Here is a 19,561-nt window from a genome sequence, read left to right as displayed (position 1 = left end):
TTTCCTCTAATTGGAGGAGCATGGTGCTTTGGGGTTTTACTAACTAAATTCAGGCTGGATGCATTCATGGACTACACATAGCACCTACATGAAAAAGTTTTTGTTTTGTGGGGTGAGATATTTAAATGAGTTTGAAGGTGTGAAGAGGATGCACCTCTGGTTACCAGGTGATGACAGAGCTTTTTTTCCCCAATTCAAATGAAATGTTTGTGCTCTGGTGTCAATAATTCCTATATATTCAATTGGATGTCTTTTGTATCGTCCAAGCTCATTTGAAGCAGGTAAGCACATTTATATATGTACAAATATCTATGCAATAAAAGCATTCAGACAACAAAACGACACCATATAATAAAGGAAGTCTCAATATTCCCTTACTGTCATAACTGATTTAAGACAAAGGGATTAGGCAGGACTTTTTTTCTTCTCACACAAGCATTTTCATATGTACCCGCATTCCCAAAAGTAGGAGATTTCCCAGTTAAATGTGACGTTCCCAATAGCAGAATTTTGTCATGGTCCTTTACTGAAAAGCAAGGTTTGATGCAAAGGGTCAAGGTAGGGGTCACAAGAAGCCCTGGGCATTGTTACAAATGAGACCATTGCTACCCCAATAGAATACTCCCATCCATATTAAAATAGGCAAATTTTATTTGTCATACAAGCAAGAACTCTGGCAAAACACGATCTTCCCATTTCTTACACATACTAAAGAAAATCTATATTCTTTAGTCTAATATATTTCACCTAAGGAACAAACAAACTTCTCTTGTCAATCATTACTCAACACTGAAGTGTAGTTACTGCACGGCATATACATAAGTAAAAAATCTTTTTAATAAGTCTATCTCAATCACTTATCATTAGGGTGGATGTAGTAATTAGAATGAGTCTATTGATTAGATGAGTTCTATATGTTGTTCTTCCTCAGCCAAAAATTTGTTTATTGTTATATATGTCCCAGTATTTTCCTTCCACACACAATATAATGAAAAACCATATACAGTTTGTAATTATGGGCAACACTATGGCAAATGGTAACACAGTTAATTAAAGAGTAAAGTTAATAAAACAATTATAACGTAAAATAAATGCTTCAAAGTATGGAATAAATTTCATAACTTTTTCTAGTTTTGGAAAAACAAAATATTATAGCTTTTCAGCCTTATTGCAATGCATAAGTAGTACAAACTGTTTAATCCACTAAGTACTAATTAAGCTCAAAACAATTTACAGTTAAGGTATTTAAAATAGAGTTCTGTTTAAACAATTGTAGTCACTTGAGGATCGGTCTTCAGCATTCAATAAATTCCATTTGGTTTGATGATATCCTTTTTGCATCTAATAAAATATAAAACAGCACAAATGAGGTAATACTATTATCATGTATCCATTGCATCAGTCCACATGTATTAAAATAATCAAAATGGTCAAAAGGAAAATGTTTGTAAATCCACTCTTGTCATCTAGAGAGACTTGGGCTGAGTCATTAAGGAGAGTAAAGCATAAAAATGGAGTTTTCACCTGGGCAAAACCATATTGCATTGGAGGGGGGGGGGGGGGTAAATTTAAAACATGGGAACATATTTATAGTTGAGGTAGGGCATGTCCTAGATTAACTTTAAATGTCAGTGTAAAAATAAAGCTTTCAGATATTTGTGTGCTACATGAGAAAACAGCCAGTATTTTCCTTACATGCAAAATAATAAACTAATTTACATTCCTTGCATTTTAACATGGTTTGTCTAAGAGAAAACATACTACTTTTTTTTGCCTTGCTCTCCTTAATGACTCAGGCCCACTATTGGCGTGTTTGTGGCTTCAGAGTCGTAGTTACCTATGTTTCCATGTTTAGGAGGATAGAATATGTACGTAAACGTTTCAGCTAATGGAAAGTTAATAGAAATCTGTTTTATGAGCTCCACCCACACATGCCAGGATTACTAACTTTCAGTATTCTATCAAATGATGTCTAATGATTAGAAAAGATTGGCCAGATATTTATTTAGGCTAATACATACTATCACTCGTTAAGTTCATTCTTTTATGAACTTCACTAAAGAAGGCAGGTTTGTAGTTGCGGAAAAGCCACAAATATTGAATTATATAACTAACAGGCTAACCCAATAGTTCACATCATTTCTGCAGCTTCTCACCTAAAACAACATGAGGAAAAGAAACGATTATAAAATACTTAACATCTAACAGGTTGGTCGGAACTGCCAACCAATCAGATAAAATTATGTGTTCAATAATTCTTATAACTTAGTCTTCCACTAACCAGTTTACATTGGTTAGCATGATTTTAGAGAAACCTGTAGCATCAGCTATCTTCAACTCAAGATAACCAGCACCAAAACACTAATAACAGACCCAGAACATTATTTTGGATCTGATTTAGCCCAAAATGATCTAATAAAGTGAAATCAAGTAAAGAAAAGCAACCTGAAAACCTAGATAGAAAAAATACATCTTATTCTATACTATAATAAATTCTCAAGTTGAAGCATTCAGCAATCAATGGTAGAGTTCCCTTTGACAGACCAGCAAATAAAATACATTGAAATGTTTTGAAGCTATTTACAAACATTTCTCATATACTTGATTGATGGGAACTGAAAAAAAATGCATATATCTGATGTAATATCTCTGCCTGTGCGGATAGTTGCCAATATCTGATGCAATATCTCAGGCTGTGTGGATCATTAGACAGTGGAAGAAACAGTGTAACTGGACTGGAACCAGAATGCTGACTGCATTGTCTGGGCAGAATTAACTGAGTAGACTGCTAGAAACCAGGTTGGCATCTTAGGAATCAACATTGCACTTTCAATGGGTTATAGGTCTAGGAAGTCCTTTTATAAGAACTACTATGCCCTGATTGGAGGCTGCAGTCAGCTGAGCTGAAGCAGCACTCTGACTGACTGAAAGGAAGCATCTGACAGAATTCAAGATGGTGGCTTCCATGTACTGGTTTTGGAGGGATCTCTGGAGTGGAGACAGACTGGGCAGCATCTTGCAGAGAGATTTGAAACCAGCTGAGCCTATGGACTGTAGAGACAGCCGAGAAGGACAGCGGAGGGTCAAGTAACAGGCCCTGAGAGTTGTGGACAATATCAGCTAAAGCAAAGCAGTTTGTTGATGAGGACATCAAACTTGAAAACAATTTCCCTTCACCACTAGTTAGTATGCTAGAATATTAGAAGGGGGTATTTGGTGTGGTTGCAATTTAGAGGCATTTCCAGTATCCAAAGCCCTCAAACATAATTTGAAAATGCGAACAGTATAGTAACTCTTTCATTTAATACAACACATATTTCATGTCACAATTTAAGGAGAAGGATTTAATATATTTTTTCCACCCTCGCTTTTTTCTTCCCATTTATGTTACCTATCAAAACTCATCTTGGCTCTTTGCTGCAAAGCCCACCCTTGCCTCGCTTCCCATAGGAACAAAATAATCAAACTGCCCTTAATGCTAATAACTGGTATTAGCCTAGTAGGCTGAAAATATTTAATATTAAATACAACAGATAAAATAGTAATGTTAAGCGTGCAAAAGGAAGTGCGCTGCATATACAGAGTGAAAGAGAGCACTATAAGACACTTACCGGTATATGGAGTTGCTGTTTTTACAGAAAGCAGTTTAACACTCTCCTTATTTGGAGCAGATCTGTTACAGTAAAAGAAAAGTAAATATATATCTCTTGTAAGATGATCTCAAAATCCCTTATTTACAAAGGAAAACATAATACTATGTACATGTGTATATATATATATATATATATATATATATATATATCTATATACATGTGTATATATATATATATATATATATATATATATATATATATATATACAGGGTGATTCAAAAGTCGTAGTACACCCTTTTATTTCAAAAACTCTACAGGAAATTGGGAAACCTGAATACTCCAGTAAGGTATGGGTGACGTGGTCTATCTTTTACGGTATGTACCAAACATGGGCGCCATCTTGAAATTGGGCAATCGGCCCAATTCCTGTAGAGTTTTTGAAATAAAAGGGTGTACTGCGACTTTTGAATCACCCTGTATATATATATATATATATATATATATATATATATATATATATACCCATAGTATTATGTTTTCCTTTGAATATAAGGGAAGTGTGTAATTTATTACTGGATATAAGAGTTAAATAACTTACCTATGAGTTTCTCATTTTTTAACTCTTATATTAAACCAGAGACCAGCTTAAGATGTGGTGGCTGCTTTAATATAAAATCATAGTCATTGTGAGTGCTATTTTATGAACTTACAATTCTTTGTAACTGTAAATGTCTCTATTACATATGGAGTACGATTTGTCAATTAATCATTTTATTTACACAATTAAACACAAACCAGCCCTCAATTGGTTGTGGGTTACAATTGGATGTGTTTTACTTCAAATGCACAAGATACAGACTTTGGGCCTGATGCTGAGTAAGGAACAAAGCACAGCAAAGGAACAAACTTGTATCTTGGCAAAACCATGTTGCATTAGGAGGGAGGTAAATATAAAATGTGGGGACAGATGTATAGTTGGGATAGGGCACACTTGGCTAACCTGTGGCACTCCAGATGTTGTAAAACTACAAGCCCCAGCATGCTTTGCCAACATATAGCAGCTTATTGCTGGAAGGGTATGCTGGTCTTGTTGTTTCACAACACCTGGAGTGCCACAGGTTAGCCAAGCCTGGAATAAGGCATGTCCTCAGGGCCGGATTAAGGGAATAGAGGCCCCTGGGCTAAGGGGGCCTCCATTCCCCCGTGAGGCCCCCCGGTGAGCCATGCCGAGCCGCCCCCCCCCTCACCGTGAGGCCCCCCTGTGAGCCGCCTGCCACCCCCAGGCACTTACCTCCTTCTCCTGACACTGCAGTCCTTCCCCGGCACACTGCAAGCTCCTTACTGAGGAGATCACGTGAGAGTGAAACTCACGAGATCTCCTCAGTAAGGATTACTGAGCACTGGGGTAGGACCACAGTGAAAGTGTTCAGCAGCATTGATCGGGCCGGCGGCGCCCCCTCCCCCTGCCCGATCAATTATGCTGCTGAGCACTTTCAAGGGCCCCCTGGATGCCCGAGGCCCCTGGGCTGTAGCCCAGGTAGACCTCGGGTTAATCCGGCCCCGCATTTCCTAGATGAACTTTAAATTTCAGTGTAAAAAAAAAGCTACTAAGTATTTGTGTGCTACATGAAAAAGCAGCCAGTATTTCCCTTGCAAGCAAAAAAATAAATCAATTTGCACCCCTTGCATTGTAGCATGGTTTATCCAGATGCAAATTATTTCGTTTTTTGCTTTGCTCCTAACTCATCCTCAGGCCCTTTGCTGTTATAATATAGATTTTGTGTCATAGAATAAATTTTTGAGCTTCAAAATTATTTATTAGCACAAAATACATTTCTAAACTACAAAATAAAATTTGAATCACAAAATCAATTTTGTGTGCTATAAAATATATTTTGTGCCATCAAATCAATTTTGTGTGTTCAAAAGCAATTTTGTGCCATAACATTTATCACAAAACCACATAATCAGTACTGTAAAAGACTAGTTTTTATATAAGAAAATCAGTGTTATCTTACAAAATTAATCTTTGGTGGCTGTAATAATTTCATACTCTGAAATCAAATTTCTGTTACAAAATAATGTATGTTTTTTTCTATATTTTTTTTGCCCAGAAATTTGTTGTACAAATTTAAAACACAAATTGAGCTTCTTTGGAGAAAAGAACGAGACCAGTAATTTTGCACTATTCACAACTATGTGTTACCGCCGAATGTTATATATGATTATTTTAAATTATACAATAATGTTATTATATCAAATATAAATGTAATAAATACAATACACAAACAAGTTAAAATATTTTATCGCAAGACAGACAATATTAGTGGAAAGATCACATACCCAAATTGCAGAGATTTGTCTTTGTATATACAATACATCCCAGTAAAATAAAATAAATTATGTCAAGATTAATATTGGAAAAAATTTATTTATTACTCTTATTTTATATCAAGGTGGTAGAGGTCAGAGTTATACATGTTTATAGTGAAGGGAAGATTGAAGCAAAAGTTATGGAGGCAATAAAGTAAAATCCAAGCCTGACTGTAAGACAGTAGATACAGTAGTAAACATGAAATATGCATGTATCGCACATGTGTGTTGTTCATCTTTCTTACATTCATTTACTTTTATTGCATTTTTAAAACCTGACACTTATAGATATATTTGCCACATTGTTTCCAACTGTCCTTAATTACTAGAGACAGTCACAGGATTTAGACATTTGTACTTGGAAGTGTCCCTATTTTTTATTTTTAACCAACTGCACAAATCAATTCCCCTATATTCTGCATGTTTGATGCAAATCTTACCATCTAATTCTTATTTGCTGGGCTTTGGTAATTAATATTTATTGAGGAGTTTGTAAAATTGAAAAAAGTACACTATAATCAAAAGGCCTGATGGGGACTGTTGTGCACCAAGGTCTGCTAAGACAGCAGCAGTGACTAAGCAGTAAAGTGTCTTAGAAAATAAGTTAAAATGTTAGCAACTATATATGCTGCTTACATTAGTTTGCATGCATGATGCCTGGCTAAGGCTTTTACTAAGGAGGCATACAGCAATATGTTGAATAGGTCATTGATTTTAAACTGTGCAGTGCTCATGGGAAAGATATTTTTGAAGTAAATGTGGTGAGAGCAGTCAGTGTAGTAATTACGGTCACATTGGCCTTCATTCTCCCATCTAATGGGTTGGCTCTGCAATGTCGACAGTTAATATGTTGACAATTACAATGTCTACACCATAATGTTGACACAGCTAAAAGGTAGACAGAATGCTGGCATGTTCATTAGTTAGTTAAAAGGTTGACACTCAAAATGTCTACGTAAAGCACTAGATTTAAAACGGCAATGCAGGGAAAAAAAAACAAAACTAAATGTAAAAAAACAAAAACGTGCTCTTCTTGCTCCAAACAGCTTGACACTAGTGCTGTCTGGTACTAGCAATATCGGGGGGCAAAAATGTACACTTTGCAGGCCAAAGTGAGCTCTTAGCTGCACTAGTCCTATTTATAACATGGGGATTTCCCATGGCTTGCACTTACGGTTTGAGTTCAAGCTGTGGGAAATCCCCATGTCATAAATGTGTGTACTGCTGTAAGACCTCATTTTGCGGCAAAGTTCTTAGGAGCTAGTTTTGCGTCTATCAGGGTCTTTCATTTTGCAAAGAATCCATGGATGTATTACAGATAAAGACTCTGGATGTAGATGAGCAATAAAGAGGGTTGTGTAGGTGTTTTTTTTTATTTCAATTAACATAATTTTTACAATTGTGTGTGTTTTATTTTCATTTTTCCTTGGTGCACTACAGGTCCCACTGTGGTTTCCCCAAGTGCCAGCATGCCTTGGTAGCCATGGGTATGCAGGTGCTTGTAATACTACAAGTGTCAGCATGCCCAGGCAAAACATTTTTACTGTCAAAACATTAATATTATCACACACCTACCATCCAGAGGTGTGGTATCTAGTGCTATCACCACAGGGCTTGGTACACCTAGGGGAAGGGGTGGGGGTCTGCATTCTTTTTTGTGGTCCCGAATTCCTTAGGGAATCCAGCCCCATGCTGACCAGCCCGAGACTGGTTTGGCATTATGGCAGGGGGATCCCACACTGTGGGTGTCCCTGCTATAGTGCCAGCAGCACAGGCTTGCAAAGCCGGCTACTGGTAATATTAAAATGGTGGGGACCCCATGCTTTTTGTCTCCCCGATTTTGCTATTACCAGCCTAGGCTGACAGCACTAGGTTTGGTTCACAACGTTTTCTCTTTTACATTTAGCCTCATTTTTTCCCTTTAAATCTAGTGATTTATGTCAACATTTTGACTGTTGATTTTACAGCCTGTAGATATTTTACATGTCGATCTTTAAACTGTGTCGACTTACTGAACATGTTGATAGGCTGACTGTCTATCTTTAAACTGTGTCAACATCATGACTGTCAACCTTATGGTGTAAGCATTGTAAATGTTAACACGTTAACTGTCGAAATTCCAAATACACCCCCTTCTATTATATGTTAAAATCCCAGATTTTACCTCCAGACTTTCATTTTATTGCTACTTACATTAAAGAGACATTAAGAATTTGATTAATTTCCACAGATTTTTTGCTGTGCTTTGCTATCTGAATTACTTTTGTTGTTGAGTGGATGAGGGCTTTTAAATAGTTGTGAAAGAGATAGCAACATGTGATAGCCTAAATTGAAAACAATTATTGAAATATGATACCTCTTTACAAATAGGCTCGTTAATGTTATACGTCGTCTGGGGAATTTATGCATGACAATAATATTAATATTAAAAAGATAATACTTTTTCAGTATTTTAATTTAATTTAAATAGCTGCCTCAGCTTAATAGCGCTCAGTAATCATACAAGATGCCTGAATCCTGTTGTTTAATGCTGGGTAATATACAATAATATTTTAGAAGATTGCAAACATACACTTTAAAAAGAGTAGTTGTTGGGGAATACACACATAGTATTACTTACAGTGAAATAGTGTTGTATGTAAGTCGTAGTAATATAACAATTGGGTGTCAAACAGAATAGAGTATTTCTATGGGCTGAATAAAGGTATGTACTACTGCTATTACTGATTTATTCATGTTCTTACAGTATCATTACTTTATTATTATTCATATTGGTATTATTATTTACTGTTTTATTTATTAACAACTATTTATATAGAGCTTACATATTACGAAGTGCTTAGTAGAGAATATGTAATCATTCACATCAGTCCCTGCCCCAGTGTAGATTACAATTTTATTCCTTGACCCCCCCCGCCCCCCCTTCCCCCACCCCCCCACACACACACACAGAAATCCGTTTTAATTACATAAAAAAACAATTATCTTTTTATTATGTCTATGGACTGCGGGAGGAATCCGGAGCACCCAAGGAACCAAATGGGGCCATTATCGGAATCAAGCCAATGAGCATTAACTCATCTGTCAAAATATTAAGGAAAATTGTTTTCTAAATATTTATATTTTTATGTTATAAAACATATTTTCATTTTGCCTTAAATGTGCCGAGAACTTTGTGAGCCTTAAATGGCAACTGACATTTATGATGTCAAACTTGTTCCTAGAACAGGACAGACAGTTTACAAAGACATTCACTTCTGGCTTGTCTTCATTTAATGATGTGTTTTAATAAAGTGTTGGCAGAAGGTTACTTACACTTTCAGTCCAGTGTTCTCAGAAGCTAAAAGAGAATAAATTGTCAGACATTATTACAATTTCCCCAGAAACGTCTAAATTACTAAGTGACAGTACATTAACTTCACATTGTTTTTGTAATGTTTTTCTGAAAATATTCCAATTCTGAAATAGTTTTAACTTACGCAAGCTCACATTATGACTATAGCAAAGGTCAATTTACAGTTACACTTTTATCAAAAACTATGTAGGGTTAAAATTTAAGTGAATAATGTCATGATTCCAGATTGAACAATGTCCCTACACACAAAATAATGGGGTCATAGTTCAACCAGTTTTTCTACCATGACTAGCAAAATTAAATTGAATTCAAAGTTTGATTGAATTTAATCAGCTAGTAAAAGTTGTCAATCAAATTATACTTAGCCACTGGCTCATCATTCATTATATGGGGGGAGGGGGTACCACCATGATTTCTGCCCATTTTTCCTAAAACTAGTCCTGTACACGACAGGTATACAGACTCACATGCCTGACAACAAAGTTGCACTGGAATATGTTTCAAATGTCAGTAAGGGTGATTTCCTCTCAAATGGTCATTAAGGAGAGCAAAGCAAAAAAAAAAAGGAGTAACTTTGCACCTTGGCAAAACCATGTCGCATTGAAGAGGGAGAAATTCAAAATATGGGGACAGATTTGTTGTTGGGGTAGAGCATGTCCTAGATCAACTTTAAATTTCAGTGTAAAAATAAAGCTATCAAGTATTTGTAAGCTAGATGAAAAAACAGCCAGTGTTTTTCTTACGTGCAAAATAATAAACTAATTTGCACCCCTTGCATTGTAACATGGTTTGTCCAGGATCAAATGTAATTTACTCCTTTTTTTGTTGCCTTGCTCTCCTTAATGACTCAGGCCCAAAATATATCTAGGCTCATAGTAATAATTTTATCTTTACTGTAGTTTTTGATAAAATGAACTCTCCAGTCTCATCAAGCTAATTCTCAATTATCTATGTGCAAAATTTATTGAGGAATATTCTTACCTGGGGCTTTTTTCTGGCATATTTTGTAGAGAAATACTAAGACAACCAGGACAATAACAGCCAGGACACAACCCACTCCAATCACAATCCCTGTAAGTAAAACATGGTTAGTCCTATGTAGTGAGTATTCTCAGATGTGACCACTTCATTAAATTTACACCAAATCTTGTTATCTTTAATGGTGTCACCAGAGCCATAATCCATTTTGGCTATGCTTACACACCTTCTCGTTCCTTTATTCTGCCTCTTCAATAGAAAGTGCTGCAAATGGTCATAAAGTGCAAACAATGTATGACTTCAGAATTTGCCCAACATCATTCCATTGCTCATAGTGAGTTTTTCTAAGAACCATAGGGAGTTCAGTTTATAAAATCAAACGACATGATGTGCTTTGGTTCGATAAAACACGATCGTGGGAGAGTACGCAATAATGCGATATTGGACTTAACAGTCGTGTATGGTGTGATTGGCATGATAATCAGGTGAAAAAGTCACTAAGGAGAGCAATGCAAAAAAAGGAGTAAATCTTTTCCTGAACAAACCATATTACAACACAAGGGATGCAAATTAGTTTATTATTAACATAAGTTAAATATTGGCTGCTTTTTAATGTGGCACACAAATATTTGATAGCCTTATTTTTCATTCTCAAATTTAAAGTTAATCTAGGACATGTCCTACAACAACTATGAATATGTGCCCCCATTTTAAATTTAAAACAACCAGTATATAACTTATGTGCAAAATAATAAACCAATATGCACCCCTTGCAGTGTAACATGGTTTTATCCAGGAGAAAACTAATCTTTTTGCCTTACTTTCCTCAATGAATCAGGCCATATCTATCTATCTATCTATCTATCTATCTATCTATCTATCTATCTATCTATATAAACAAGTTAACCCGTGCATGATACTCATGCATTCTAGTCAAATCAAGCTACTTAAGGTGTTAAAAAGGTTCTTGTCATGCATTTGGGCCTAGCCCAGGCCTCCTAAGGGGAAGAGCATTACTTCCCGACGCAAGTGCCCTTTTTTAACGTGGTTTTGTCCACATGTTACCACCTCATAATTTTTCTCCATCACCTCATCCTTCATCTTCATCGCCACATCCTTCATCAAGCTACTTAAGGTGTTAAAAACTCCCCACTGTCACCCCCGGCAACCACCAACCACTCCCAACTGTCACTTCTCCTTCAAGAAATATATAGGTCAGTGTATAACCCTGCCCAGCAGGTGGCGCTGCAGCTTGGTTTTTTTTTTCACACACGCCACTAGGCATTAATATAGTAGATTACATTATTACATTAGATAAGTCTTATCTTTGTCTACTACAGTACAGAGCAGTGCTGAATACTTTGAGAGAGATCATTTGGGCAACTTCTAATCAGACATTCATTAGATTGTACAATTGTATTAAATCAGTATCTTTTCGTAAATTCCACTAAAATTAATAGATTTTCCTTAGTAGCTCCAAGTTTAATAAATAACCCCATAATGGACATTAATAACTTAACTATCAAATAAATAATGGTCTGGAATAACAAAACAGTTTAGTGCAAAGCATGCAAATAAATGCATGTAAAAATAAAACCCATTCTATTCTGTAGACATACAGTAGAGATTTTTTGGGGACTGCATTTTCTATTTCAATGCGCTCAAAGTATGTCACCACACCAAAGTCCAGTGATCTGAGTTTGCTTCACAGATCCGATTGTTGGATTATTATTTTTTATTGCACTCCTCATGTGCCGCCCAAAAAATACAATAATTTTACAATATCTAACGTCTATTTGTTTTCAACTATAAAAGTTTTGATTGGCCAGACTACCTAGTTACATATACTTTAATTTTATTGTTGAATGACATACTTTCCAAGGTTATGAAGCCGCATAGTTTCATAATCTAAATTTGGATTGTAGTTGATGACAATGGTAATAAAGGTGTGGTGTGTTAACCACTTCATGACTGGTAGATTTATACCCCTTCTAGATTAGTTTACCCAACCGAATTTTATATAGCCTTTGGGGACAGATAAGGCTTTTTTAGTAGCATATATTATTAAAAAGTTTTTTTTAGTGTTTTTATTATATGTGGAAAATAAGCCCAGAAATATGAAGAAAGTACATTTTTCATTGTTCATACCCATAAAGATGATTAAATAGCTATTGCATAAACATATACCAAGAAGTATTCTTATTGTTTATCTTGATTCCAGGGCCCACATGTATGTGTATTTTAGGCAATATATGACAATGTTATATGCTCTAGACGCAAAGATGTATATTTTAAATTTCAAAGAATAATTATGCTTTACCTTTAAAGTTACCCCCAACGTTACTCCATCTAGAGCACCAGACACTCCAAACAATTTATCTGTGGATATGTTGAATATTTATAACAGCTGTTTTTTTTGTTTTGAATCCCTTCCAACATTTGAGTACCCGACATCGAGACAGGGGACGTGACCATGCCACAATGGGGGTGTGGTCAATCACCAAGAGGGCTGCCCCTTAAAAACCTCCCTTCCCCTCCAAACACTGCAACACACACCAGTAGCAAGTGTGTGTAACCCATTCACTGTTGTGAATGGAAGATACCTCCCAATGTTCCCACCCATGGGACAAACATGTCCACGTGTGGGAAAGCAGGACAAAGCCTTAAAATCAGGACTGTGCCAATTAAACTGGGACAGTTGGGTGGTATGCCTACTCTGTGTATGCTTTATTTGCTGGTGGACACTTGGCATGAATCGCAATCAATGGAGTTTATTTTGAATTAATGTAATTTTTATATAGCTGACAGCCTGGATCAATGCCGAGGAGTATGAGAAGTTTTAACCTCTTATTTTGCTGGCATGCACTGGTCTTTGGCAGGGAAAATTACAAATTGTATTTTTTTCACAAATGTTCTATTTCGGCTATGCATTAGAGTTAGGAGTAATTCCAATGAAAGGGTGTAAATTTGCATCTGGACAAACCTTGTTGCGATGCAAGCGGTGCAAGCTCTTTTTTTTTGCTTGCAAGAAAAACACTGCCTGCTTTTGCATGTAGCACAGATACAGGGCAACTTCATTTTTACACAATGATATAAAGTTGAGTCCTCCATCCAACTCTAACTCTGTCCACACATTTTAAATTTTCTCTCCTATAGTGTGACACAGTTTTGCCAAGATGTAATAATTGCAGCTGCTAGCTGGAACGAGACCCAAAATGAGAAAGCTTTGTAGGTAAAAAATAAACACGTATTGAGCTACTTATGCTGTGTATTGGGATACCACATGTGTGTGTGCTTTCCTCCTTGCTTAGACACATGGCAGGGCCTGGAATCAATGGAAAGTCTCTGCACCCCATTGTTGACCAACTGTCCTCCATAAACCACACTTCTACAAATTAGAAATGCTCTTCCATTAGTAGCATTTTGTTCTGCCCTCCTGTGTATCCCCCTTTGCTAGAGGTGGCCCTTTATGGAGGGAGTTTGCATAAAGGATGTCAGAGGTGTTAACTTGTCATTATCTACTGCTGGCTCAGACTTAACCATGGGTGCCCCCACTGCTCGCATTGTCAGGCAAGCAAGAATTTCATATGCCCTGTCTTATATTACTTTACAGTTATATAATTCCTTATACTTATAGTAAATATTAAGCAAATAATAACTTAAATTAAAATAATCTAACAGGCTAAATAACTATAATAAAACTACTAAACAACAGATGTAAAGCTAAATTTTTACCACTAACTATAAACAAATCTATGTTTAATTTTAAAAAAGTTTACCGGTGGTACCTCGTATTAACCATACTGCAATCAATTTACCCAAGTAGCTCATCTCTTTGTTAGAGGTGCTGTCAAGAAAATTTTTAATTTCTACATATATGGTGGACCTACCTGGCCCTTCAGAGATTCTGGTTCAATTTATATTCTCTTCTAAACTTCTTATTTTGACACTGGCATCTGTTTCTACCCCAAATATTTCTTACAGCCCCTCCATCTCTCAGATGTTCCAAAGTATCTTAATAAACTTTTCAGATATGTTATGAGTGCTACTATCTGTCTCATTACTAGCTCTTGGAAGAAGCTAATCCCTCCTACCCTAACTACCTTCAGTAAAAAGATCTGATTCATATATGAAATGGAAATGATGACCATTATCCTGCAGAACGCACCAGTCTCATTTAATTTTACTTGGGGTCCATGGACTCCACTGAATAGTATTTTCTGCCCTTTGCTCTGATACCTCCCTATCATATCTGAATACCACTTTAGGGCTTGTTGGCCCTAGATCCTACCCTATTGTTCAAAATGTCTCTTTCTCTTCCCCCTCCCACCAATATTTATCCTCCTGACTTTTCTGTCTCTCCTTCTGACCCAACTTATTTCCCCTTTATTTTAACCAAAATCCAGGCATCTGATATTTACTTCTTTCTAATTTTCTGTAAATTTAGAATATTCATGTAGAATCTATATTTGGTTGGCTGTATTACACAATACTTTGTGTTTTTCTCTTTGCTAAAACATCATTGCTATTTTTAATATGTTTTTACATGACTGTTCTTAATAGATTGTGATTTAAAAGAAAAAACAGAGTATCATATAAAGGATAGTTAACAGCATGTTTCTGATTGCCTAACAACCCATTGCTTGCTAATACTCCCATAAAAAACACTTAAAAAATAAACACTAACACTAAAGTAATTATCTTGTTTTAAATGTATAAACATAAAAACTTACATCCCTTCACTTTACTTATAAACTTATAACCCTTCACTACCTAACATCTACCTTAAAACACTAATAACAACCTCAAACTATCTAACTATAAAAAACAAACGCAGAACTTTATTTAGAAATAATTTTTTACACTCATAAGAGAGAAATAGTTGATCATGTTCATGTATAGTGGGTTAGATAAAAGCATTCTGACTCACTTTAAATGTAGTGTGGTCAGTCCTAAACCAGGTAAAATGCATTCATGACAATACATCTTAGATCAGGCATACCATTTTTGTTCTTTGTTGATGACTGTTTTTCCCCATTCATGTGATTTTCGATATCCATATTTTCTTTTTGCAAATAAAAGAAAAGAAATAGAAAAAAACACAGCAACATGGTAGTACATTAAACTATTACAAATAAATTATACAATTTACATGGACATTAAAGTGCAGTTTGTTTTCCCCGTGTTTCCATAAACAAAATTAACATATTGCTGGTACAGGAGGAAAAAAATTTGTCCAGGGCCGTAAAAAGGGTGGTACAGTCCATGCAACTGTTCAATGTGCACCACAGCCGCATCTCCCCCTGGAACCAATGCAATGCTGCCACAGAGCAGCAACTGTCGCCCCCTGAACAGAGACCACAACTATAAGAAAAACGCCCACCTCCCTGCCCACTGCAGCGTCACTGATGATGTCACAATGCTGCCAGTGAAGAGCTGCCTGCTAGTGATGGGAAATCTAGTTCATTTTGGAGATTAGTTCATTCTGATCTAGTTCAGTCAAAAGATTAGTTTAAAAGATTAGTTTTTTGGCTCATTTGACTCAGTTAGTTCATTTAGCTCAGTTAGATCAGTTAGATTTAGTCTATTACACATACTGTAGGCATATCTACTACTATTTCATTAGATGAGTTATAGTCCTGTTAAAATGATCAGATAAGTTTAATATGTCTGATAATTTTTTAGATTTTAAAAAGGGCAATGACTTATACAAAAACTAGTAGTGACATGTTGAGCTCTGCAAAGTTAATAACATTTTCATTATTATTTTTTGCTTCCATAATATGCAAATGAAAAAGACCCAAATTCATAGTATTATCAAATGTCACTTTTTTGCTTTTAAAATACAGTGATTAGAGAAAAATCTCGTAATTCGGGAGTCTCCCGGAATCCTGGGAGACCTGCCAATTCTTCAGCATCTGCCAACTTCACTAGTGAACTGGGCATATTAGAGCCGACATGACGCGATTCTATAGGAATCACGTCATTTTGGCCCCACCCCTTGTGGCATAATGCCTGTTTTGGGTCTTTTTATAGCTGTAAAAAGACCCAAAACAAGCATCACGTCACTGGGGGCGGGACAAAATGGTGTGTGTAATGAAGCCCTGCCCCCTCCATCCATATCCTGCTTCAGGACGTGTCCAACATAAAGTTGGCAAGTAGGACTAATCAGCTTCGGTCATTTTTCTAGCAGAGTCTATAAAATGGCAGAAACTGATTGGTTGCTATGGGCAACATTTTCACTTTATCTCGAAAGGTTTAATACATCTCCCCTGTATATATGGTGGAGTAAACAGAACTACAGTATATAGTGTGCAGCACTCAGCAGTGCACTGTGTCTTGAGTTGACAGGGAAGGGAATGTATCCTGTGACTTGTGAGCTAAATGATCTAAATGATTCAAAAGAGCCAGAAGAGTCAAAAGAGCCAGAGGATTCAAAAGAACCAGAAGAGTCAAATGAGTGAAAAGAGCCAAAAGAATGACTCATGACTCATAGTTCAGTGATCAGCTCCACAGAGTCTCACACAATGTCTGAGCACAGCAGTGCCACCTTTGGTAGTTTAGAGGTACTGACTCATGAGTATTATATGAGAGAGCTGCATAGCAGTGCTGCTGTATTAGCACCTACAAACCCAGTAGCATATTTAGCACAGATAAGAAGTGTAGGGAGAGGGGAGTTCAGGACCCAGTACCAAAGCCAGAATTAAGACTAATAGGACAGTGATTTTATCACAAAAAGGTGAGTAGTATGAACATACAGACACTCACACTCACACATGGGCTTTAGCTAGTCAGTGCACTTTCAGATGTTTTTTTAAAATTAGATTTGCATTTCATGGACTGTGTTATGCTTTCTACTTTCCTTTTACAGTTAGGAACTAAAGAGCCAGTGTGAGTGAGGCTGCTAGAGCTGCTCTGCTTTATCTCTAACTCCTCCCACTTGTTTTAGTTCCTGGTGAACTAATCTTTGTCAGAGCTGTGAACTAAATGAGTTAGTTCTCTTTAAAGATTAGTTCATTTTGAACTGATCATTCATGAACTACCCATCACTAGAGCCTGCAAGGAGGGAAGCTGCTTAGAGACCCAAGCTAAGTGCAAAGAACCAGATGGGGTGTGGGGGGGGGGGGGGGATGGATTTGATTACTTCCTGCTGTCAATGAAGAAATGTGCAGAGGTTACCAGACAGAGGACTCTGTTATGACCTGAAGTGCTTTCCAAGACCCTGTAGCATGTTTTCACTCAATGTTGGAGGGACAGATATTGCTTTTTGATATGGAGAAGCCAATGGTGAGTGAAAGAGCAAGCCACCATTGCTGCTCTCTAATAGTCTATTTACTGTAACATGAGAGGCATTGCTGTCAACAACATCTATACAAATATTTTCTATACACAATATACCTTTGGAGTTCAAGTGACACTAGCAGCACAGTTAAATTTAATTTTAGAATGTGACAAGATACTAGGTGTTGAGCTAGTGTATCAGCAATAAGGCTAAATTTTAAAAATAAATAATAGTTTACAGATATACTTTATATATTCAAGAGGCGGAGATCTCTAATAGCAATAATAACCTTTATTAAGTGTGCTGAAAATGTGTATGTTAACAGCTTGATGTTGGATCTGGTTGGGGGAAATAGGGCATGGGAATGCTATTAATTTAATGTTGGGCTGGTGGGAGGTAATATGAATGATTATTAATACTGGTAGGTTTATTGGCTGCTAGAAAAAAAAATGACCCTAGTCTGTCTGTCTGTCTCTCTCTCTCCCTCCCTATGTGTGTGTGTATATTAGGGAATTTAGACTGTAAGCTCCAATGGGGCAGGGACTGATGTGAATGAGTTCTCTGTACAGCGCTGCGGAATCAGTGGCGCTATATAAATAAATGGTGATGATGATGATGAACTGTGAATACAATACAATCAATTTTAGAATTGATTGGGGGAAGATTGGCCTCAAGTGTTTACTCACTAATTATTAAATGTGGATGCTATTAATTTAATATCAGGGCAGGGTCCAGGGAAATAGGCATATTTATTAACTTAAATGCTATTAATTACAATTTAGGACTGGTTGGGGTTAGGGCGGGCTCAAGTGTTCACTCACTGCTCAGCTTTCCGGGAGGTAAATAATAACTATGTCTTTCCAAACAGGGATCCAACATTCCAGGATCTGGCCAAGCAGCAACTGAACTTAAGACATCAGCAACTACAGTACCAGGTAGTCAAAGCTCCAAGAACAGGTAGTAGAGTGCAGCACAGCATTGGATAAGGGTCTTGTAAAGGACTAGACACACATGCAGAGTAGGATGGCAATGCACCACTGTTGGAAGGCAGCATCTACACTGCCAGTGCTCTCTCTCGCCCAGGGTACTACAATGTCTAGTTACGGCTCAGAGTTTGCCTTGCTCACCTCCTTGTACTGCACTCCAGCACCAAATGTGAAAATCTATTATCCAAATTACTTTATTAATTGCCTCTACTGCCTACAACTCATACTGTAGTTCTTCTAAATCACCACATTTTTGTCTACTTTCATTTCAAATATCTACAAATTCCCACATCTGTATTTACCACATATTTTATCAGTTCTGCCATGACAGCCAATGAAACCATACATATTTGAGTAGGGTTAAAAAATACAAGTGCAATCATTTATTATATTTATTGAAGTATTCACTTACCTTCTTGTCCTATTGCATTGTTCACAGAAGCAATTTGGTCAATGCCATTAACATTATTGTGCTGACCAGCTGTTGTGTTGTCCTTAGTCTTCACTTTTGTAGTGCCAATATCTGGCGTTGTTATATATTTTCCTAAATAAAAATAAACAAATACATATTATTCAATATTATAAAACAATAATAAATTAGTTTGCACACAACCTCATTCCTCCCAAAATTTAGATTCTAACCCCAGATTTCCTGGATTCCTTGATAGAGACAGGGAATCAAATCTTTGCCACAGTGGTATATATATATATATATATATATATATATATATATATATATATATATATATATGTTGCCATTGTTATCTCTAAGTTCTGTTATTTTGTGTGTGGGACCTTAAGTCTTTCTACGGGGTCGGTCCCATACTGGGCTACTTTGGGCTGGGTCACTGTGCCACCTGCATTTTCTTTTCCTTTAAAATGTTCCTAATAGGCTGCTGATTTGAGTTTTGCCCCCAGTGTAAACATTTGTCAGTCCTCCCTTGGTGGTAATTATAGCCGTACAGGCTAAGACTTATGTTTTGTTTATCTTATG

General features: G+C 36.5%; 1 protein-coding gene across 1 annotated transcript in view; it reads right to left on the bottom strand.

Annotated features, from left to right (window-relative positions):
- Positions 1–633: 633 nt before the first annotated feature.
- The window catches only part of EMCN (endomucin), an 85,606-nt gene continuing 66,678 nt past the window's right edge, over positions 634–19,561 (bottom strand). The window contains exons 8-13 of the mRNA XM_075201182.1: positions 18,980–19,111; positions 15,302–15,364; positions 10,303–10,392; positions 9,282–9,306; positions 3,612–3,673; positions 634–1,341 (exon numbers count right to left, since the gene is read on the bottom strand). Of these exons, the coding sequence (XP_075057283.1) occupies positions 1,295–1,341; positions 3,612–3,673; positions 9,282–9,306; positions 10,303–10,392; positions 15,302–15,364; positions 18,980–19,111 (419 nt within the window). The 3' untranslated portion in view covers positions 634–1,294. The remainder of the gene's footprint in view (positions 1,342–3,611; positions 3,674–9,281; positions 9,307–10,302; positions 10,393–15,301; positions 15,365–18,979; positions 19,112–19,561) is intronic.

Source organism: Mixophyes fleayi, chromosome 1 (assembly GCF_038048845.1).
Source record: "Mixophyes fleayi isolate aMixFle1 chromosome 1, aMixFle1.hap1, whole genome shotgun sequence".
Taxonomy (NCBI): Eukaryota; Metazoa; Chordata; class Amphibia; order Anura; family Limnodynastidae; genus Mixophyes; species Mixophyes fleayi.
This window is presented reverse-complemented; position numbering and strand designations above follow the sequence as displayed.